The sequence below is a fragment of the Toxotes jaculatrix genome, chromosome 9, assembly GCF_017976425.1.
Source record: "Toxotes jaculatrix isolate fToxJac2 chromosome 9, fToxJac2.pri, whole genome shotgun sequence".
Classification (NCBI taxonomy): Eukaryota; Metazoa; Chordata; class Actinopteri; family Toxotidae; genus Toxotes; species Toxotes jaculatrix.
The window spans coordinates 14,590,022-14,615,355 of NC_054402.1; the positions used below are offsets into that span (position 1 = coordinate 14,590,022).

Below are 25,334 nucleotides of genomic sequence, written 5' to 3' on the forward strand. Positions count from 1 at the left end.
ACAAACACATTAAGTCGGATTCAAAATACCTGCATCAAAACTCTTGTCTGACATAATTTTATTCATTTGCTCTTTTACACACAATAATATCAATGTTAGTGGATTTATTAGTTTGGCTGTCAGCAGTGGCCCAAGAGGCTTGACTCTCTCTTGCGGCCCGACTTCTAAATGACTAATGACTAATCAAAACTGGGACAAGAAGGGATTTAAGACATTTTTAAATCACAAATGATTCAGCTTGTAATTCGTTCAACAACATTTCCAGGGAATTGTGTTACATAAGAGCTCAGTAACTATCTGGAATGGCTAACTTGATCTCACAGGGAAGCAAAGGGCAATTCAGAGCTGACAATTTTGGACATTTTTTGCCTCATAAAGCTTTTCGAAGTTGTAGCTCTTCTTGAGATCAACGGTACAGGTAGGCTAGAGACACTTCACATCTGATGTTAATCTGCGTTTCATTCCCAGAGTGACTACGTATGATGCGTGTAGATTGCTCTTCCTGTCCCTTCCTCTTATAACAGCCATTAAGTTAAAACTCTCATGGCATCTACTTCTGACAGGTATGTTACTGTCCGAGCTGCCTAAAACTGCAAAGAGACATTAAGCCTGACCTCAGAATAATTGACTTCATTTGTATAGCATCACATAAGCGCATTACAATGTGTTTCTCATCTCATTGCATTGTGTTCAGCAGCTAACTGCTAACTTTTCTTTTTATTGCTGGGAAGATAATGTGCAGTGGGTTTTCAGAGCTTTTTAGCAGAAAACAGCTGCCTGCTGCGGCCGAAAATGACACTACGACAGCAGTGGGGCTGGACAAAAGCAGAAAAGTTGTGAGCGAGCAGCTAAACAACGAGCTGAAAGATGCTCCATAGAGCTGAGGGGAACTGCAGAGTCGGGTGTTAATTTTCTGTGGGTTCATCACTATGACTGAGCCATTTCACATTACACTTTGTTATTTGATCAATTATTGTTACAAGAACATTGATTTGAACAGATCATATTAATTCTTTATGTCAGTCCAGGTATCTGACTGTACCTCAGCTGACTAAACTGATCAAAAATTTAATATAGTTATTAATTAGTAATAATGTTGTTATACAGAAACCTTCCCCAAAAGTCCCAAAAAAGAAACTGCAAAGTGTGAGATTTCAACTTTGGACAGCGCCGCTGTAGAGCTGTCTCAGCTGAACCACATCTGACATCCTCCTTCAGGGATCTGCACTTTCACTGCAGTCACCGTGGTAACACTTATTTTCCCTGTGTCGCCATGGGAACACAGCCCGCCATTATTCACTTTGTGGCCACACGCACACACACATATGCAGAAACACATGCATAGGCAGACGTTCAGCAAAGTCAGTGTGCATGTGGACTGTGCACGCACAGTCACACACACGCACACACACAATTTTGCCCACACACAGCGATTGGTGACATGTTATACAACAATGTAGGGTAATCGCAGGTATGTGTGTGTGTGTGTGTCCGTGAAGGTGCTAGAGAGGGGGATGTGTCTAAGATTTGGGGTAAAGGTTTGCTAGCTCTTGGAAAAGAGATAGGTGTAGGATATAGTGTGTGTGTGTGTAGGTGTGTGTGTGTGTGTGAGCAGATAATGCTGATGACAGTGAGATGTGGTGGGGTTAGCAGATTATCCACAGGATGAATGACAATAAGTGGATTACATAACACCTTTGTTACCTACAGTTGTTATTCAGGTCCTCAGCAATTCTTTGGATTCTGTGAATCCAAAATGGCCTGTTTGTTTTTATGTGTGTTTGTTTTTTTGTGTAGGACGTGTGTGTTTGTGTTGTGCTCACAGCTCGATACAAAGAAAGAGTGAGCCTGTTGGTGAACACTTTTCATTTGTAAGACCAGTGTATGAGTGTGTGCAGTTGTGTTTGTGTGTTACCTGAATGAGAGTGCGCAGCGACTCCACATATGACTGCTCTGTGTCCAAGAGGGTCATCATCACATGTTTCCTCATGTCCTGTGAAGAATGAGGAAGAAGCAGATCAATCAGGATTGTAGATTTATCCTTCCCACGCACTCACACATTTAATACTGTGGTTAGTTGTGTATCTAAAACAACATCTTACTACAGATACAAAATATGGAGATGGCGCATTTTCGCAGACATAAAACAGCATACAAACACACACACAAACGCCGACCCAGCCTGGATTCTCTTAATCACTCATATAACTACTCCTGTAGAGTGTTTCTCATACTAGGCAATGTGACAGTAAAATGTAAAATATCTCCAATATAGTGGAGAAACACAGAAGAGTCACAGAAAAGTTTTTACTGCCTGATTTTGGACATACACACATAAACATATTTACAGCTCTGGTTTCAGTCCCCTGTGTCATAGACCCTGTTCCCATGGAGGTGCTTCCTGATGGCCCATGAACTATCAGGGCTGGTTCTGCTGTACTGAATGTTGCTGACTCATCAAACACACGCTTCAAAACTGCAACAACATGCGCACAAATTAATTCAGACTGCAAGCAGTCTATAAAAGAAAGATTATGAGGTAGTGGAATTGAGTTAAGAGCAAGTAGGGGAAACTAAAACTTCACTTTATATGGTAATTTTTTTTCACTGCTGATACGTACTAAAGGGGAAAAATAACTCAGCACTTCCTTTGAACTTTGGAGACAGGCCCATTGCTAGCAAGGCTAACTGCAGACTTTTTGGTTCCTTCGGCTTCAAGTTCCTGGAACTGTGTGATTGAAATATTAGATCCTAAATGTCAGTATGCTACATTATAAGTATTATTATAAGGAAGGCAAACATAGATAAGACTGCAAAGATGTCACAATAGTTGCAGATTCATGGCTGACACACATACACAAAGACACAGGGACTCACTGAGGTCAGGAAGTCCTCAGAAGCAAAGCATGACTCAGCAGTTCACCCTAACAATGACTCATGATCTACGGATGCAAGTGAATGAGCTGCTCCAGCACAGAGTGGACACAAGCCCAACACATGAAGGCCAAGAAGGAAACAGACACCATGAAAGAGAGAGCAACAAAGAAAGACAGAGGACAGAAAGAAGGGCAGGAAGAGAGAAATCAAAATTTAAAAAAAGAGTGAGATGATTTTTCTAATGTCTGCGATAAGCACAGACACATTTATTCACATTATATTTTACTCCTCTACACAGTAACATAAAAGCTAAAATACAGTGTTCCAACAACTTTCCCCTAAAAAAAACTATTGAAAGGTGAAATCCATCTCTCCTTCTCCTGGTCATAAAATGCTCAAGTCCATCCTATTACTTGCAACAGAGAGATGGGAGAATAACAAGCGAGAGAGAGTATAGAGAATAAGGATCATGGAACAAGTCAGACACATTATCTCAGGGGTCTCAGAGGTCTCAGGGGAGACCCCCAAAATACTGTGGTACCAAACATGACTTATAAATATCAGACGGAGCCACAGGCAAAACCCTATGGTGTACATACAACCACAATGTCTCCTGCTCTCTCTCTCTCTCTCTCTCTCTCTCTCTCTCTCTCTCTCTCTCTCTCTCTCTCTCTCTCTCTCGCTGTCTTTCACACACTTACACACACACACACTCACAGAGAGGCCATACACAGATGAGAGTCTTTTTTCCCTCTTCCCCTGCTCCCCTCTGCCAGCAGGACTGTGCCCTATAAATAACTGTAACAATAACTTCCCAGAAAGGCCATGTTTAGTGTGGCATCTGTAGGGATCCCAGGGGCTCTGCGGGCTACCACCGGAGGGTGAGAGGTGGTGTGTGGATGGAGGAGTGTGTGTGTGTGTGTGTGTGTGTGTGTGAGAGAGAGAGAGTGAGAGAAAGAGAGTGCATGAAAGTGATTGGGAGTGGAAAATGGTGAAACAGCATGCAGAAATGCATGTTACTTTTAGGTTGTTGCTGTTGTTTTTTTCTTAAAATAGTGAATCTTAGGTTGATTTTTACATCCCACCTCCTTTGTCAAATAGTTCCTATTAAAATAAGCATCATCAATTGTTCCTTCACAGAGTGAAGAATTCAATCCAAGTAAACTCTGTCCTGACATACAAACACAAACACAATGGAGTGGAGAGAATAAATACAGGGCTAAACATGGCTAAAGAGGGAAACACAATAACACAGTAATCATACATTTCTGCTGCTGAATTACCCTCCATGTACGGACACTATTCAAGTACATCTGTTCAAAATACCTTGTGGTTCAGTCCCATTACAGTAAGTACGAGCACTGCTGGAGTGACACCGAGCAAAACAAGACAAGAATCGCAGATTCGCCTTTGTTACAGTATCAAACTCAAGTTGCAGAGAATATTTTATTATTTAAAAAGTTGCATGTTTGCAAGTGAGCACTGAGTTTATTAGAGATATAACATTTCAATCATGGACCTTCTTCTTGCTTCACATTCAGAGTCTGAAACAACGTGTATATTAGAGTCACCAGCTGCAACAGCCAACCATAAAGGGGGAAAAATCTCATACACTTCAGAGAATTACAACACATCATGCTAATCTTAGTATTTGAGAAGCTTTGATGATGAGTGACTTAAATCGTTGCCACTTAATTTTCAGTCAGTCAAGTAAATGATTGGCTAATAATTTTAGCACTAGCACTTAATTAAACTACCACTGGAACCAGAAAATACATATTTGAGAGTAAATAATGTGTGACGCTATCAGGTTTAAATGAGCAGTTGATTTGCTTGGCAGTTATCTGTAGGGATATGCTTTATTATTTCTCCCCTGTCCAGCTCATCAGAGCTTTAATACTCTGACTTATTAACCGATGCTAAAAGATGATGTCTGCCTCTCGAAAAGGGAGAACTGGCAGATCATTCCTTGTTCCTTCTGACAGCTGAGAACTATTGTATTTAAAGTCCAACTACATTTAGTAAAAGCTGCATTCCTCCAGCAGCTTCAGCAGCGATGATAGATGCTGTTTCTGTAAGCATTTCCTGACACGGTGCTGCACACACACACACACACACTGCACTCCACACAAGAACACAGCTGCCTCTGCTCCCATGTCTCATACAAATTAAACCTCATTTACGGTGACCAAATTAACGAATGCGGATCCACTTTTTCTTTCTTGCGACCGCTTGATTGGAATCATTACTTTGACGTCAGCCTGTTGAAAACAAACACTCAACGGCTTTCACTACAGTTCAGGTAAATCAACACGTGCACGCTGTATGATTGTAGTCTCCTAAGAGTTGGTCAGCTGGTAATGATGCTGACCCCCATGACCTGGCAACAAGAAGACAGGGAGTAGCGTGTGTCTGTGTGTGACAATGAAGTAAAACAAGAGGGGAACTTCCCTGAAGACAGGAATGTCCTCTGTTCTGTACTGGTTGTCTTTATTAGATTAGACACACACAAACGCGCACACACAGACACACACATCAGAGCGCGGTGAAATAATGCTAGGAATGCTAGTTTCATTTTGCTAGTGGAGTTACCATAGTAACCCCAGCTGAGAGGCTGAACGGTCACAGGACAGGCTGGTCTCAAGCAGCAGAGCCAAAAGTACTGCAGAGACACTCTCAGTCCAGCCGGAGTCAACCATCAGACCAGAAAGTTCAGCTGAAAGCAGTGTAATAAACAACAGTCTCACACTCTAACCTGTGGTACCACGATGACACAGGATGAGTCACTGTTTGCTTCATTTTTCTCCCCTGCCGAGCTCATCAGGCCAAGGGTGGGGAGTGAAAAACAGGTAAGTGTGTACACAAGTCTCCCTTAACATAGACAGGACGTGTTTAGTGTAACTGCAATTGGAATACACTCTTTGTAGTGTGATAAAATTATTTCTTAAACATTTTCATGTCCTCTAAAGACACTTCTTATTAATTAAAAGTCTGGTCTCATGTTTTGATCATTGACATATGACATATGACATATGATTTATTGAAAGTCTGTCCATCCTGGAAGAAGGATCCCTCCTCTGTTGATCTAACAATAGAGGGTGTTGTATATGATGTACAGTCTGAAAACCTGACTCCAGTTGCCACTGGAGTTCTCTCTGTACATTAATGCAGAGAGAATACTTTGTATTTTAACCACAACAGGGACAGAACTCACAGCCTCTGGATGTTTGTCACCACTGACACCATGAATATCTACTAGATAAAAAAAGAGCCCCGGCCCTGACACCAGACCCTGAAACACCTGAAAATTCATCAAGCACAAGGGCAACAAATACTGGCTATCTGAGTGTGGAATTACCAGGAAGGGGGCTTTTATTTTCAACAGAGGCACACAATGCTGCTGGAGAACTGAAAGGGTGTCTGCATCAGCTCCTGTGAGCAGCATCTGATCATCCTCTACACTGCAGGTTAAACAGTAGAAGAAGTGGTTATGGGACCAGTGCAGAGGGACCAGACATGGGCCACAGTTATGTGGTAGTTGTCACTGTCATGAGCCTCTGGTTGAGGGGTTACACAACGAATGGTGAAAACTGGGAAAGAAGTGAGGACGTGGGAAAGAAATTTACAAAATATGAATTTGTTCAAATCTGCTTGTTTTGCTCACATATTAAAAAGATTAAGTGAGATCATGAGATCACAGCTTTGAATTATTTGTAATCAGATAACCTTGATTTTTTTAACAGCCTGGTTCTAAGGAATGATGTGGCCTAAAGAGCAAGTCTGTGTTTGTTAAATTTAATGAGCCCAAAACAGCCGAGCTAAGATCTGTTTAGAGAGACAAGTCCGTACGTCACAGTCAGTTCATTTGAGATGGAATTCACAGAGTTGCACAAAGAGCGTAAGCGGGCGCATTAGTATGTTTAGAGCCCTGTAAGTGTATTGTTAGTCTTTTCTCTCAGTCACGTTCACAATCTCAAACACACTATCTCAAGTTCACTTGGCAGTCAGGGTCGTAGCCTGTGGTGCAGCGATCAATGTGACTGAATGGATGGCTCATCAGCCCGTCTCACATGAGGGGACCTTAGGGCAAACCTTCACGTGTGTGTGTGTGTGTGTGAGCGAGTGAGCAAGTAGTACATGTAGTACAGCATGTTCTCATGTGTCCCTCTGTGAGCACCGGTGTCTTAATAATGGTGTGGACACAGGGGGTCCATAAAGCTATTCCTCACAACTGCAGCCAAACATTACAGCATAACCGTAAAGATAACATACACCAGAGTCAGAGCTCAGGCAGCTTTGTCTAATGCCGTTCTGTTTGACTTGACATTATTGTGCTTGTGGTTTCATAATGTCATAATGTTTATTAACTATGTATGTGCTGTATTTCTGTCTTTGCTAGCACTGTTATGAGCGCATGTTGTCCTGTTCACTGTCATATTATACTGCTGTTACCACAACATCAAACAACTCTACAGTCAAGACCAGACAAAAAGCAAAGGAGATCAGTGTTTTATTTTCTTCTTCTTTTTTGCTTTATTTCAAAATGGATTTCTGTATTATTCCTTTTGATATTTTTTTTGCTTACTGCTCACATTTTATTTATATAAAACAGCAGAAAACTGTTCCTGTAATTTTGTCCTTGGTAGTTTGACAGTGCTACATTTTGGTGTTTGAGTGCCTCTGAATGGCTAAAACAGAATGTTATACATTCAATTGGCATTCAATTGCAGAATTTTTTGTGTTCATTATTTGATAGAAAATAACTTCCTTTTTTCATCCAGTACCTCTTCTGTGCAGACAATTTAGTATCTAAAAGTGGTCTTTTGCCAACAAAGTGAATTTCCCAATTTCTAAGTGCCACAGCTGCCTTTAATTTTGAGCTATCAAATATTTTGTAAGGTCACAGCCTTTCTTTCTGTGACCACCAAAAAAAAGATGTGAACATGTTATAATGGGGCACAGGTGTAAAGATTGTGAGTTTGGAATAATACAGCTTCTCACAAACAATTCTATCAAAAATGTTGTGTTTTGGGAACTAATTATTTTTGTTTGTCTGTCTTTCAGTTGACAGAATGCCACAAAGACTTTCACAAAGTTAAAAAAAAACAACAAATATCTAATATCAAAATTACTAATACCAAGGATTGTATAGCTAACTACTACATCTGGTATGTCATTCTAATTTCTTTGCATGTTGCTAAATTTCTGAACATGTAGGCTATTCTCACATCAGCACAGCATATGGGCATCTCATTTTGTTTGAGATCTGAGCTAAAGTTATTTCATTAAAAGCATCAGCGACTGAAACACAGCTCTTTCCTCTCATCTCATCGCTGTTGTCACACCTGCCGCCCTCATCTTCCTCCCTCCCTTCCCCGACGACTGTATCCCCTGGCAACAGCCTGGCGAAAGCAGCAACAGGCAGCCTCTTAGCCCAAAGAGAAAGCACCCTCATCACCCATCTCTTCCTCTATTCATGCACACACCTCTGTAAAAAAAAAAAATAAACAAACAACCCTAAGACTGATTTTCACGTCTTGTCCATGTTTCGAGGTGGAACCTCTGAAAGTGAAGGAGTCTCATCCTTCACTTCCTCCTCAGCCTCTGCCTTTCAGCGATCTTATGTAATTCTGGCATGCAAATGTAAGGAAGAGGATAAGCATGCGTGTCTCTATGTACTCCCTAATTGTCGTTTTCAGGCCACAGACTGCTGACCTACTCCATACTGATCAATACTTTTCTCTCTCTTTCAGACACGCACGCACACACTATTGATCCACCTCTCAACTCTTCCATCATCATTACCTCTTCCATTCCTTTCCTCTCCAAACTCTTATCATCCTCTTTCCCCTCTGCAGCTCCTCACATTCACACAATCAGTTCATAAAATAATCAACGTTAAGGTGTGCAATTAATCTTCTTCTGTGTCGATATTTACTTTTTCAATACCACAAACCCAAAGAGGACAGGAAGTATTTCGTACTTACACTGTAATAATATACAATTACACACAATTACTTTGACGATTTTTAGAAAACTGACTGACAGACCTACAGTAAGAAAGACTAGTGTTCTTACTGTGGTTTAAAATGAGATAAAATGTTTCAAGAGAGAACTGACATCTAAACGTAAGAGGTATCACTTTATAAAAGAAATTTAATAATTGGTTTATAACAGACTATAATGTAGCTGCAAACAGCTAAAAGGTCTTTTTAAGCGTTCACTGATGAATGTCAACAACTTAAACTTCTCCTGTGAAGCATCCATAACTAGATGCTGCTGTATAAACGCACTACTTCATTATAATGCTTTATAAACAGTTTATTTTATGTTTGTATGCTACTTATAAATGATAAATACGAGGGGTTTATGTCAAGTGTCACCAAGTTGTGTGGGAAGAGAACATTTAGCTGTGCTGTAATAGACCCTCCCACATACAAATACACTTAAATCCTTGTGGCGTGGATTAACAGGCTGGGTGTTAAGATTATAGAAGAAATACAGCAGCTGTGTTATGTCCACAGTGATGTGTGAGTCCATACATGTGTGCATGTAATCCAAAGCGTGTTTGTTGATTCTGTTCCGACTCAAACGCACATAACTTCAACATGAGGTGCATAATTCACAAGCATAAAGAAACACTACAACAGGCACCTTGAAAAAAACAAACAAACAAACAAATAAATAAATAAATATATTAGGCTTTTTAATAAATCTACTAAAGATATTGATCTAAACACTGGACAGTGATTGTAGGGATTCATGAATGAGTGCAGATGGACAGACAGTGGGACTACAGAGAGCTCTGTGAGTGTTTGTGACAGTAGGTGTTGGAGCTAATCGTGTGATTCACTCAGCTCTAATTCTATTATAGAGAGGCATGAGAGAGAGAAGGATCTGAAGAAAGAGACATTATCCAAGGGGGACAAACAAATTAAATACATGGAGTGAGCTATAATGGTGAAAAAGAGAGGTCTACTGGAAGCAGGATTTAAAGTCAAAAGTGTGAGAAGAAGAGTGAGAGGTAGAGCAAGAGAGGAAAAAGTGATTTTTTTTGATGGAGTGAAATCGAAAATGACTTGGACAGGCAGCCCTGGACATGCAGTAAAGGTGCAAGACAGGAATGACACACAGACACACAAAAAACACATATCTTCACTGAAATATATTAATAAATAAAGCAAGAAATTCTAGTCTACCTCTCCGTTGGGGCTTCCAGCACAAAGCCCATTCCCATTCAAAGTCCCGCTGGAGTTCCCATTCCCGTTGTTGTTTCTGAACTGATCCACAGCATCTCTGTCCACCACTTCTCCTCCTCCTCCTCCTACACCAACATCTCTCTCTCCTCCACCACCACCTCCTCCTCCTTCATCTCCTGTATTCTCCCCATTCTCATTCATTTCCTCCAGAGCAATGCTGAACTGGGCTAGGGTTCGAACCATCTGCAGCATACGGAACGGTCCACGTACCCAAACGCACGCTCAGTTTGGCACATAGACACACACGAAACAACCTGGGGTTTTTGTCAGTTTGTTTACTCACACAAACTCGGTCTTCATGTCAGCAGAACAACGTCACATAAAAAGAGAAAGAGACACCTGAGGGTGGAAGGAATCACCACCTTTCCTCTTACTGACAACATTAAATAAACATGTTTCTTCCAGTTGTTTTTTCTCTCCTCTGCTCTTCTGGCAACAAATGCTTCTGAATAATTCAGTCCCTTAGAAAACAACCTCTCTGCAAATTGTCTCCTCTTTTTCAAATTCAGCGTTGTGTCCTCAGTGCGTGTCAAAGTGTGTGTCTGTTCTGTAGCAGGTAGGCTCGGCTGCGTGTGTGTCATGCAGCGCACACACACCGCATGTGAAAGGCACTGGAGCACGCTTCAGCATGTATGCATGGGTGTCGGATCTGCTCCTACTGCATGGATGATGTAAGCAAGATCTGAGCGCATGTCGAGGTGTGTGTGGACCAGGGGAGAGACAGAAAGTGTATATGTGAGTGTGTGTCTGTGTGTGTGTGTGGGTGGGTGTGAGTGTGTCATGGCCCTCCCCCTGGGTGTGTATAATGAGAGACAGCAGGCAGGGCAGACGCTCACAGCGCTCAGCTCCGCTCTGCTTCGCTCAGCCAGACTCGACCAATCCTCCCATAAATCATCGATTGAGGCATGCGAGGGATGAAGAAGGGGGAGGATGACAGAACTTTAGCAGTGTCCACCCAACCATCTCCTTCTAGCTATACATCTATCAAATAATCCCTGTGCCGTGATAACATCTTCTTAATGTCACGCACAGTACCAAACATTTGATGACAACGCTGTCTAAAGCTCCCTTCAAGTTGACTCAAGTGAAATTTTTAACTATACAGCCCTTTCTCCCCCTACTGAGAAATACAGATTTGAAAAAGAAAACCCTTTCGGTCTATTTAATGTCTATACAGACAGACTGAGCAGAGCACTGAATGGCAGCAGCCCACAGATAACCATGACAACAGTGAGAATGGATGTAATTTTAAAGGACCATACCTGTGTTTTGCATGTTTTAGCCCATCAACTACAAATTATGCAAATTTGCGGCAGCCTGAACTTCCATTCTTCCAGGCCACACACGTGTCCATCCAAATGTGAAAATACAGCAGAAAATGCCCATTATCTTTTCTTTTGGCCCAAGGCTATGTCTTGAAATTGGCTGTTTGGTCCAAGCAACAGTCCCAAACCCACAGGTGTTCCAACTGGAGTTTTTTTTTTCCTTTATCAAAACTGTTGTCAGTTAGCCTATGAACTTTCAATTTTATGCATTATGTATGTATTTTCAATTTAGAACAAATTTTTCTAGTGCCATAGCATTTACAACCTCAATACCTTCACAATAAAACTCTTCAAGTAATTCAAGGGGTTATTTGTTTTTCTTTCTTGATTTCCATGCCTTCATTTATTTTTGATCAATATCATCATATATTTACAATAAGGACCATTTTCCATCTTAGGGGCAGCTTTCACGTTCGCAACTGCATTACTCAATGAAGTTGATGGTCTAAAACATGCAGTGCAGCCACTGCCTGAGCGTTTGTGCTTGAGTACAGAAATCTAAAATGCAGTTTCAATGAAAAACTTGCAGAAGCAGAAGGTGGCACAGCATGTGGGTTTGAGCTGAACTGCTTGTAAATAAACTGAGAGAAGCAGCAGTATCTTTAAAAATACACTGAGCCATGCAATATTAAAAAAAAAAAAGTTATTTGATGTCAGCAGGGTCAATGCAGTGCATTTCTACATTGCACAGATTAATGATTTGGCTGAGGCAACAATAAACACTGAGAATATGATGTAAGAGAATAAACCGATTCACTGTCAGTCAGTTTAGTGATTCACTGAAATGTGTTGAATTTCACACTGGAGTTCAGCTTTGTACGAGGCAGTTTTCACCTTCTTTTTCAGCCAGCAAGCAATAAACCCAGACGGGCTTTAGGCTCTTTCTCCTCAACAGAGATCAGATGGTGACAGCAGAAAAAGGTCACAAAAGGACATTTAAAGGTCAAGCTCGTGGCAGGAAATTGGCCTTTAATCCTTGTTACCATAGAAACAATAAGACTGTTTTGAAGGTCTGGTGACAGAGATCAGAGATGACAATCTCTTAGGCATGTTTGGAGTTGGAGAAAAGAATATTTTTAAATGTGCACTTAGGGCCGGGTACCAAACTTCCATACTTATTTTACTTTTAAGTTAAACAAGTTACTTGGATACAATCAATTATCAAAAACTGTCATTCGGCACCAAATTTTGATACCGGAATATTCCATCAACACCAGTGAGCCAGTAAGCATGTAGCATCCTTGTGCCAAGGTCTAATAATACTGTTTAAAAATAAAGGCACATCAATGCTAAAATAAGCATGTATTCTAAAATCTTTCAAATTAACAACTTTCCTCCAAGGTCTGATTCTTTGATGTTCTGTAAAGAAAAAACAAGGAGTTGTCTTCTTCTTTATATCTGTAACTCAGTGTTTCTGTCTTCATTCATTCACACAATCCATGTATTCATGCCAACACCTCTAACTCTTCTTTCTCATTTCTGTACAGCCCTCCCTTTCAATAGTCAGCATTCAGCCTGATTTCGATTGACCTCCTGTTTAAAATACATTAACAGAAGTGTTCCACTCAGTGAGCCATTAACCACACAAATAATAGGATATATCTGTGAGTTTGGCATTGTGAAATCTAGGACTTTTACTACACAAGTACTTGGAACTATACAAATGTCAGCTCCATCACATCTGCATTAAAGGTTTGCAAGACCAAAACCAGCAAGTTGTTAGTTCATCTCTCAATAATTTCTAAACCAAGCTTAAGTCTAAGTGCAATGGTGTTTTTTTTTTAATGTTTTTGGACAACAACGGAGCACTGTGGCACAGAGGACTGGGCTTTTCTTTTCCTTTTCCTTTTCAACAATGAGAAAAATAGAAAATATCACCAGACTCATCCTTTGAGCTATACGAGAGCACACAAGTCATAATCATCACCTGACCTGTTACATCAGCATCCATAGCTTCTTGTTTCTATAGCAACTCCAAACCCCATATCCTCAGCATTTCCTGTTTAGTTTTGGACTAATGCAGTTGCTAGGTAGTGAAGAAAAAAAAGCCATAAAGTGTGCGTGTGTTTGTGTGTGTTTCGACAGCCTGGGGAGGGAGTGTTCTCCCTGAATGACTTACTAGCTCATAGCCGGTAACACACACACACACACACACACACACACACACACACACACACACACACACACACACACATACACAGACACAGACACAGACACACAGACATGCTAACAACATGGTCAATCCCTGCCCCCTTTTCTGGGAAATATGAGTTCATTTTGATTATGTTCAGCTTGCAGATTGGCAGAAATGAATGAAATATGATGAAACAGTGAGCGAACCGAACAGGCAGGCTCTATTTCACAACCTTGCTTTTTCGGTCTGCACACTCACCAGAAAAATAAAATCTGCAGCCTGATAACCGCCTTCATTTGTCTAAAAAAAAAAAATCTAATGTTTCTATATTCATGCAGCGACACAGCCAACAACATTTATAAATAAACACACCAGAACACCATGCCAGACACGCATATGCTGATGATCACGAGTGGGCTGAATTTGCAGCCGTGGTTTAGCTCCCTATTTCCTCCCCACCCTGCAAAGAAATGTGTGCGTGGTTTAATTCTTGCTCAGCCACCCCGCCTGGCTGTGTCAGTGAGTGTTACTAAGTGCTGCTAAATGACAGCTGATGTGACATCTCTATCCCAGACCTGAGCCAGTATTCCCCGACAAAACCTGAGTCAGTCTGGAGTCACTCTACAGATAAACATGTAGGAGGACTGATGACACCTGTCAGCATACCCACTGGTCCACAGGTGTGTGGTTTGTGTGTTTCTGTGTGTGTGAGGGAGAGAGACAGAAAGAGCGAGTAACCTTAGGAGAGGTGGACGCATGACTGCCCAAACAGATCAAAACAGATTTCACATCACACACCTGTGCGTGCATACAGCTTGTACCAGAGCCTGTGCGTGTGTGTGTGGGTGTGTCAGAGTATGTTTGTGTGTGTGTGTGCCTTTGTCCAGTTATCCATCTGGCGTTTATCACAACAACCCTCATACAGTTACAGATACACTCACACACACGGCACTAATAGACAGAATAAATGAAGTACAACAAAATGGAAATTGTTTTATGCACTAAAACCATGAGTCATTCAGGTGTGTATGTGTGTGTGGTTGTGTGCACACCAGGTGTGAGGAGCTCTGTTTGCTCCCTGTGTCAGTGCTGGGTAACAGGATAATGACAGACGGTTCCAGGAAAAAGATTACTCCCACCGCCTCCCACAACATGGGAGGTCAGGATAAAGCTCTGCCTGTCCACATACACCCCATTTTATCGATTTATCTCCGCGTTCCACTCCTCTTTATGTCTCTGTCTCCAGGTACATCTTACCCTGTCTCACCCTCACTCCATCTGACGGTCTCTTAAGTTCTTTACTGTATGAATGAATGCACATAAACTTTATCTCGACTGGAGGACTACAAATGTCAATTAAATGTCTAAGATGCAAAGGCACACATTACTCAACCTGTGCTTCATAAACTAGCGCATCTCCTGCTGTGCACAGATACATAAACGGTACCCACAAGGGGGCAGTAGTCATAATGAAAAAAATAATTAAAGAGTGTGTATGTGTTTTTCTTCCTGCCACAGGGTCAAGGTAAAATCACTGTTAAAAGTGTTACACAGGGAATTCCCAAAGTCATTCAGAGACCATGCACATCATGTCAAATAGAAGCCACATGTAAACTGGGATAATAAAATTATTAATTTTTAGAAAAACATAATGAAAAAGGGGTTTTCTTGGTTTCAGGCAGTTCCCATTTGCCTTCAGATCAGAAATGACAGCACAGCAAACAGCACCAGGTATGAAACTGAGCTGTGTTTCTACTTTGCTGAAACTGTATCATGTGTATGTGCGTGTGTGAGAGAGAGAGAGACAGAGAGAGAACGCACAGGTAACCAGATCTACTTGCTCTCCAAATACGCCCTTATGGGATGGTGTGTATTTGTGTGTGTGAGAGAGAGACAGAAAAAGAGAGAGAGAGAGAGAGAGAGAGAGAGAGAGAGAGAGAGAGAGAGAGAGAGAGAGAGAGAGAGAGAGATGCATGCACTGTGAAAAGACCCTTTGTCCCTCAGAGGTGAGGCTGAGGCAAGGACACACGATTGGTACTTGGGCTAATATACACATGCACAAACAGACACACATTTTGTAGGCATCCGAGAATTATATTCCTCCTCTCTCCGACACACACACACACACACACGTGGATACACACATGAAGAAACCCGAGATGGTCTGATATATCGTCACTATGTCCTGAAAAAGCAACAAACAAAACAGATGAGGAGACACCTGAAGAATCAGAGACACAATTAAAGCACAAAGCCTCAGGAAGACCTGTTTGCTTCTACTGCACAAAAATGTTGATCGTTAAAGGGCTGTAGAGCTGGGCAATATGGGCAATATATCTTCCATCCTGCTCTGTGTAATATTATATCACAATATCGATATACATCATAATATAGTAAATGTGCTGGAGACTGAACTAAGGAACTTACAGACAAAATAGCCAGAGGAGGATGTCAACGTCTGACTATTCCACTGTGAAATATCTGAGATATCAAAGCCCTTTATCACAGCAATATAAAAAAATTTCACAAATTCAGCGCTGGCATGAAGCAGTCCTGCTCAGTGATTTGCAGCATTGCTCTCAATGGTCTAAGGCACCCAGATAAATTAAAGAGATCCTATTCAGACATAACTGGTGCAGCAAAATCTTTCATGATTGACAAATCTATATTGTATGATAAAGTATATTTTCTCAAACTGCTTGACTGTAAAGTACTAATGTCTTTGACTAAACCTCTCTCCCTGGAGTTAAACATCTAAACATCTAAAATGTCTTTTATCATGAACACTCTCTCTGCCTTTTAAGTCGTGTGGTAGCGGCCTGTTCCCAAACTTCAAACTTAACACTGAGGAGCAGCATTAGTTATTATGCACCACAGAGCTGGAGCAAACTTCCAGAACATATGAGACTTCTCCTGACTCCATGACTCAACTATATTTAAATCAACAGCCTGTCAGATGAAAATTGTACTGGGTATTTTGCTTTTACTGTTTCTGATGTGAGGGCCAAAAGATTAATTGATTAAATGAAAGTCTGCACATTAACAAAACTGTGGATTTGTAATCACAGAACCTGAATCAAGGTCTCAGCGTACTTCAGTATTTGATGTACTGTGAGATATATGAATAAAGGACCATTCATAGCACGTCTGACAATCTCACATTTAACATATTTTGGAGTGAGGGTTCAGTAACTACTCATCAACATTTCCTTTAAAAGGAAAGTGTGGAACATTAAAGAAGAAGAGCTACAGAAAGGCAAAGCAAACTAAAGACAATTTTTTATTTTAAAATTCAAGCACTTTCAATGTCATAGTTTAAGGCCGTGATTCTATGATTTTATGAATCATATCCTCAAAACTTAAAGCAAGCAGGGGCCTTGCTAAAAGTCCCTGCTTGATACATGATAAAACTCATATACAAGTTTACCATCTTTCTAATCTTCGCAGAAACTTTAGCAGACACCCGAACCAGACATCATCAGAGTGACACACCAGGAGGAGCCTTTGATTCACTGCATGCATGTCCTACAGCAGCCTGTAATCTGACATCCCATCCACTTCCTGTCCAACAACCTATCCCACAATGCAATGGGCTCCAGAGATAGCCATCAGCCACAGAGACTAGTCTTAACCCCAACACCACTCCGGAAATACCTTCTCTGTGTCTCTGCCTCTCCCACCCAGTTTGTCCTTTCTGCCGCCCTTTGCCATCTCCTTCTCTGTCTCTGTTAATGTCTAGAAATACTCTCAAGTCTCTCACACTGCCACCCTCACAAAGTCTGAGAAGTAAAATCCCCTTTCAAACTGTTATTTTCACAAGATATACCAGTGATGTAGGGAATCTGAAGAGACTGTCAGCTGGATTTCCCAGGAAAACTGTTCTTCACAAAAGATGCACATGCTAATGTTGGCCTGTCAGCAGCACTTGGACATGTTCCCACACACTCTGCCCCAAGAGCAGTGATATGTATAGTAGTTTGAGACTGAGAGTGGAGGAGGAAGGGACAAACAGGGATGGAGAAAAAGAAACGAGAGCGAATCAGACCGTGAGGCTTTGTGAAATTTCAAACTGCAGTTAGTCACCACTGCTTCCAGCAGACTGTACTGCTATAATACTTCAGCTTAGCCGAGACTAAACACTATACTGCAGATTAAGCCAATCTCTCTCTTTTCTACCTCATACTTCACTTTTCACTTTCTTTCCCCCTCTTTAGTCCCTCTTCCTCCCCCTTATCCCTCTTTCTCTCCATTTCCTCTCTTTACCCTTCTTTCTTCGACATTCCTGACCCCTCATGGCCTGAAATTCTCGCATGTGTGTCGTTGTGTGTGTGTGTGGTGTCAGAGAATATAGAACAGCTTTGACTAGATTTACAATAATTAAAATGCTCAAACACCACAAACACTGGGACACGGAAGAATTTCGGTGCCATATGTGTGCACGGCAGGCAGCTAAAGAGCTAATCTGAAGTCAAATGATGAGGTCAGAGAATAACATGCACATGCACATGCACACACACACACACACACACACAAACAGGGGAGTGACACAACAAAGCACCAGAACAAAGACAGATCTCATGAGAGGGTGTAGCAGGGTGGAGACTAGGTATCGAAAAACAGAGAATTAGATGGGGAAAAAAAGGGAGAGAGATATCTCTTTAGCTGCATTTAATGCAGAAAAGTTTTACTGAACATTTAATCCCCATTCACACTGAGATACATCACTCTCCGAAGAATAAATCTCTCTGAACACCATGTACTTCGACGAGAGAATGTAACTCTACAGGGCAAACCACATGGGACGTTTTTTTGACGTTTAACAGAGCAGATACCCTTTGATAAGTTTTTTATAGTCTTTTTCTTTTTTTCTGGTACACTTACTACAGGTCCATAAGAAGCCAAATCCTCTAGAGCTGTTGATCGATCATGATAGATGCCCCTTTGCAAACAAGCTGTCTGTTCTCACTATATCTCATGTGTGAAGCTCTAATATGCGGCAAAAGTGTCAGGAGTTATGCTGAGGACAGTGACGCTACAACTGGGGCTGGGGTTACTGTGGATTACATGCATGGACACATCACTTGCGTCAAATGTAAATTCTTACTGAGCGTTGCGACCGAGAGGCACAATGAAGTGAAAAATAGTTAAAATAGTTACACCTCTGAGGAGACGCAGCATGGTTAACCTATCAAAGAGTGACAAGGGATCCGGTTTGATTATTTAAATCATTCATCATTATTCCGTTATCAGAACAGCTGCTGATTGGTTTTAATTAACTAATCGTCTAATCATTGCAGCTCTGCTCCAGATTATTGTCCACTTTTCTATTCATGCAGCAAATCTCTGATTTGCACACTTGCACACCTGGAAACTGTGCAGTGCGGCAGCTGCCTGCTTAGCCGCTTCACTCGCTCTGTGTGAAAGTGAATGCAGGCTGCAGTGATTGAAGGAGCTCACACAGATTTCCGTGGATGGTCCGGGAAGTCAATCCTTTCACAAACCTGCTCCTATGAAGTGCCAGCAGAAGAAATGCTCAGCGATGAATGGTTTTGATTTCAGTGACAGAAAGTCTAAAGGCTACTGCAGATCAGAAAGATGCCAGTTGTTGCATTTATTCAGTTCAGTCAAAGCCTGGTGGTAGCTTTGCCACACAGCCCAGAGGCAGTGGCAACAGAGAGGGAAACCAGTCACCTCCCACGACACAGAGCACAGATTTTCTGCTATTTTGCTGCTTTAGTTTGACCATGTGAAACTTTTGCTACTTGCTGCTTCTGTGGAGGATGAGCAGCCATGGTTATCACTTTTTCTTCTAAAAGGGCTCAGTAACAACTGACAATCTAACAAGAGGGCTGCAGAGCAACTCCTCTGAGACTCTTTCAGTTTGGACAGGAGGGCAGGTGAGATGGGGAGAGAAACAGATGGAGCAAGAGAAAAGATTGAGCGAGATCAAGCTCTGTTATTGGCCAGTTAGTTGCTATGTAACCCTGGTTGCCACAGAAACATCTGAATGGAAGAGAAAGCATGAATGAGAACGAAAAACCAAGCAGCGCAGAGCACCTCATGATTAGCACCTACACACAACGTTTAGCCTGCAGTGTTACACTACAGAGGCTTTACAGTTGCGTCACAAATCTCCTAGCAACAACATCTGGTGGTCCAACTGGATAACTGGCTGTGAACCATTAATACCTATAACCGGCAGGCCTGAAATAGATTTTTAAAAGAAAAGTTGTGGCAAGGATGTAGGTCAACTCAATAGTGCTGCAAGAAAAGGTGATAAACAAGGTAGAAGGGTTTCCAGATCTAGGTTATGACGGAGGCGATTACTTGGTCTTAGTCACAGTCTGTTCTCCAAAGCAGGCAACAGCTGAGGCTGATGGGAATGTCATTAGGTTTGCAGGTATTTGATCATAAACCAAAGTATTGGACAAATTAAACCATGAGGGGAACCTGAATACCTGATGGTAATCCAATAAAGGTTGTTGAGTCATATGTACTTTTCACTGCAACAATGACATATGTCACATGTTCAACCTGCACATAAGCTTACATAAAGCTATGTGCTGAAAGTGGAATGCGAAACACAAGAGCTCCTCCGTAGTCATCATCCATGTGAACAGAAGAGGACTTCATTGAGGACTACCCTCCTATGAGTTGTGCTCCCAGCGGGATAGAACTCAAAAAAGGAAGCATTTTCTTTATCTTCACTACAGACACAAAGACGCACACACACACACACACACACACACACACACACACACACACACTGATGCCGGATACTCCCAGGAAAATGGATCCGTTTATAACTGCTCACATGAAACAGTCACATTCCACCACAATACATAAACACACACACACACATAGAAAACACAAAAGCCACAGGGGGTGCTCTCTGTCATCTTTACTGTACACATTAACTGCTGCTTTGTCAGAATATTCACCAACAATGTAACACTGAACTTTCTGACTCCCCACAAACGCACCGTAGGTCCAAGAGGCTTGACTTAACTTCAGGGAATTAATAATAAGACACGAGGAGAGCAAAGTAACCTTGGTCTGGGATACAGACCAAGGTTATACCAACAAACCAACACAAAGGATCAATAATGCAAACAGAAACAGGCTTTTTTGAGGTAGTTTACAGTAAAATATGACACTTATTCAACTATTCAGCCAAAGTATTGTCAGTTTCCTGCGAGAGCCTCATATTCCCAAATATTGATATCAGCTGCTAAACTGCACAAAGTGGTTTACAACTCACTGGTCAAGCCAAACCACTGAGAACACATTATGAAATGTCAAATGCACATGGGGTCGCCTGCGGGGCTCAGTCTCTAAAAAACATTTTGAAACACAGAGAGTCTGCAGAAAACAGTCAATAACAATGAAGCGAGAACAAACAGCCACAGAGTATAAGAATAGCCTTTGTCGCATTGTATCAGTGGTAGTGGAAGTGCTCCTTTGTTTGCTTATGATCTAGATTAAAACTAACTTATTTCCTAATGGTCTTACATGCCTGTGTACCATGTGTTTGGACTGGGTTAATATCAATGGTCTGTTTGAACAGGGGCCAGTGAGCAGTGGGACACTTAGTTAATGTGTACTCATAAGTAAAGTCAGGCAGGAAAAAAAAAGATTTAAATGGTACAGAGAGAGCTTTCCAAAAACTGGGTGTGTACCGTCTTCTGAGAGAAAGAGAGAGACAGTTTCGGACTTGGTGGTGTTGATGGTGGTGGGGGACAAAGTATGAGAGCACAAGGAGCGGGATGAGAGAGCAAACTAAAACGGAAGATGACAGCATGAAGAAAGAAAGAGAGAGAGCCAGTGAACTTCAGGATAACAAGAGAAAATGGAAAAAAAAGGGAGAGAAGAAAAGAGACCCCCTGTTTCAACCCTGCCCGATTCCCTCTCGCTCTCTCCTTATATGGCAGTGTTGCGTGTGTGTGTGTGTCTGCATACGTGTGTGTGTGATACGGGCTCAATCCCAGCGTTGCTCTCAGTGGGAGCGATTAGATCAGCAAACGCACGCTGACTAAACTCAAACTAAAGTTTCCTTGCCTTGCCACTTGTACATTGCCGCCCAGTTTTACCGCTCTCCAACAGTCCTCACCCCATCGTCCACTCTAAGGCACTAGAATAATGTCTGTGGCATTGAGTGCACAAAAAAAAGTACTTTATGTTAACTTTAATGTGAATTGCCAGGAAAAAATGAATGTGGTGTATGTTGAAGTTAATTTTTCAACAAAACGCTTCAGAAGTCTTTCAGCATTATTACGGTATTCTCCGTCCCTCAGGTGACAGAAGTCATAATTCAAGAACATTAAAATAAAAGAATAAAAAACAAAATTTCAATATTTGAGAGGCAGTGAAAGGGCGGGAGTAAGGAAGAAAGAAAGAGGAGAACAAAGGAAGAAAAAAGACAAGCAATTACATCACATTCGGCCTGTTTATGGCTACGGCTCCTCAGAGGGGACAAAAATAGACCCCTGGGATCTGTGCCTCAGAATGGAAGGAGTCATAAGAAGTAAGAATCCTTTCATTCTTTCTTTTCCTGTCTTATTTTTTTTCATTCCATCCGCCCCTCCCTCCCTTTTGCACCAGTCTGCTTCCCAGAATGTTCTGGCCTGAGCCCAAATGACTGGAATGCATGAATCCAGGTAGCATGTCTACATTGACACACACACACACACACACACACACACAAACAATGCATCCATCCGCACATATTGCACAAGGAGGAATGTACTGCACATATAAATATACACCGATCAGTGCAGACATAAACCATCAGTGAAATGTGTGACCTGTTTGACATTTAGGTCCAAAAATAGAGAAAGAGCATTTAAAGCTGGGGAGACACATTTATCTTGTACATTGCGTCATAGCTCATGCTACATGCTTCAATCATCCTTTCAGAACAGCTGAAAATGTGCAGCTACTGTATTAACATGGCTGCAAAGCTTCCACTGGAAGTTACATGTAACTAAAATCCAATATTAGCACTAATATAATTAATTCCCAGAACCCCAGGGATCCTAAAAAGCCAGGTTCACTACATATTATTTGGGTCTGCATAATCTGATTAACGACAAATGGAGTACAATATAAACAATGTCAGGTCTTCCATCGTCCATCTTGTGGCTCCCAGTTTAAAAATTGGTTTTAAGACCTAAACTGTTTTGGTCTGTATTGTGGTTGTTTGTTGTAATACGTTTGTCAAGTAATTAAAACACAGAAATCCTCAGGCAAAGTACTGTAAGTCCACCATAGAAGAACTGCAAACAACAATTACCTTCATTATCAGTATGTCTGAGCCCAATAAAACAGAGCATCAAACAACAACTGATTTGGTTGAAATTACTCTATGGACATCTAATTCAGGGGTTAAAATCTAGTTTAATGCGTAGAGTCAGTGGATCTATTATGGCTTCTGGTTTCTGTAATGCCCAATACTCCAAGGACCCTTGAGCAGGTGGGACAGATAGAAACAAGTAAAAAGCAAAGAAGGAGAGGACGGCATGTCTTCTGATGTCATACTGTCATCAAGTAAATCATTAAATCGCCAAAAAATGTAGCTATGTGTATGTTTTACAGCATTTTATGCTCATGTGTCCTTTGATGAAGACTGCCCATGAATGGATGAGGTTTTTAAATCATAACTTTACCAAAACTTAAGACTGAGCAGAGGAAAAAAGAAAGACGAAAAGGCAGTCGACAAAAATGATGGCAGCAAAATTAGAGGACAAAGATTCCCTTTTCTGCTCGAAGGAAAAAAAACAGCTCTTCCCTTCCCTTCTCTCATCTTCCCCCATGCCATATTCCTCCCTCTCCCCCCTTATCTTGTCATTTTTCTTTCCCTCCCCATCATGTCATTCCCATCTCACATGGAGAGGCAGAGAAAGAGAGAGAAGGACAGAAGGGGCGGGGGGTGGGGGGGGGGATTTGTTTTTCCGGAGAGGACAACATTCCCAGGCCTGTACCATTCCTCGCCCTATTAATAGAGCGCGCGTACACACACACACACACACACAACCCAAACACAAGCTCCCCAATCACTATAGTCACTGTGGATAACACAAGGCAAGTCCTAAATCTTTATTTTGTAAATAAAGTAAATCTTATGAACCACCACTGACTGTACTGTGAAGACACAGAGACAAAGACACTGATACTACTGCGGCAGGAGTTTAACGTGATTCACACTGAGCCTCATCCAGTCCATGCTCTTGTTGTACATTTTCCCATTATCACCATCGCTCATTATCTGCGTTGACTTGGGCCTCAAGCCTGGTCCCTGATTTATTTCCTGCAGTTTTCTTATCCATGTCGACCCTTTTACACTGACAGTAAACTCGCGGATTTTCAAACTCCCCAATACGCTGTAAAAGAGTAAATGTGACCCCCCTCGCCCTTTCTTTTTAAATCAGCACTGCAGCCTGTCATTAGGTAGATAAGAGGCTGTCATGTAACTCGCTGTTAACTCTCCACTGGGTTAATGCATGTCTAGAAGCCACAGAGGTGAGGCAGAGGTGAGGGCAGAGAGGTCAAAAGGTGCTGTGTCGACCCTGGAGGCTGCTCACCTCAGACAGCGACGAACAGAGTTTTTTAGACCTCAGCACCTGAGGCAGTTGTCAGAGTTATGCTGTACTGAGTCTCTACATGACAGTCAGAGTCATGTGTTTATTGACCCAAAGTCCCAAAGCACAACTGAATTTTATAGACTGCAAAATAATTACAATAGATAGGAGGCTCTGTGCTGCACCCCAAATATACAATCAATAGCATATATTACATAAAAACCACTCAAATGTAGTTTTAATTTATTACTGTTTGGTATAAACGCTTGGTTGAGATTGACTAAGTCAGGGCCAGAGATTAATAGGTCAGGCTTTAGAAGAGGCTGAGAAGATTTTATTTCTTTCCTGGATCCACATTAAGATGTAAAGACAATCAAAAGCTTAGTATTAACACAGTGAGCCTGCAGGGCTGTGACTCTTTCGGTGTACAACTCATTTTAGCTCAGTGGTTCCAGAAAAAAAAAAAAATGCATAATTATATGTTTGGTACAGTTCAACATCCTCAGCCAAATTCTCCCACAATACACACCATTATTGTTCAAAAGTAACCAAACAATGAAAGGCAATTTTTTTTTTTCGAACAACAGTTTCTACATACATTCAGCTGATTTATAAGATACAGAATAGGGCTGTAGTCTACTGTTGTCCAACTCACACTGAACACTTTATGTTAGAAGCTGCACCTTATACTGTAAAGTGTTGCAGATCTACTTCAAGCACCAAACACAAAGCAGCCATAGTGTAACCTGTGTATTCACAGTTTATTTACCATAATATAATGTAAGAATAATAAGAACATCCCTATGTTTTTCATTATCATTCCTTATAGAAATATAAGCTGCGCTAAAATGTAATATTGAGATACAATGTAATAACAGCTGGAAAGTTTATCTTGTCGACACGTAATATCTACATCTTAAAGGCCTGGAAATTCCCAAATGATGGGAAATCACATAATTTCTTTGTTTAATAGCTGTCACATTATTACATAAGGGGTTGAAACTTGAAGCTGATGATTACTATTAATCTATTACACTGACTGATATCTTGTAACACATACTTACATAATGACCAGTTCGATTAAATATTTCAACCCTTTCAGAGGACATTTTGCTACATGCTGAAAATCCACATTTAGGCAGCTCTTATGTAAAAATATGTT

The 25,334-nt window shown here is 41.3% G+C and overlaps 1 protein-coding gene across 1 annotated transcript in view; it reads right to left on the bottom strand.

Moving 5' to 3' along the window:
* The window catches only part of LOC121187054 (rho guanine nucleotide exchange factor 17-like), a 63,728-nt gene that overhangs the window by 19,015 nt on the left and 19,379 nt on the right, over positions 1-25,334 (bottom strand). The window contains exon 2 of the mRNA XM_041046129.1: positions 1,916-1,993. Within this exon, the coding sequence (XP_040902063.1) occupies positions 1,916-1,993 (78 nt within the window). The remainder of the gene's footprint in view (positions 1-1,915; positions 1,994-25,334) is intronic.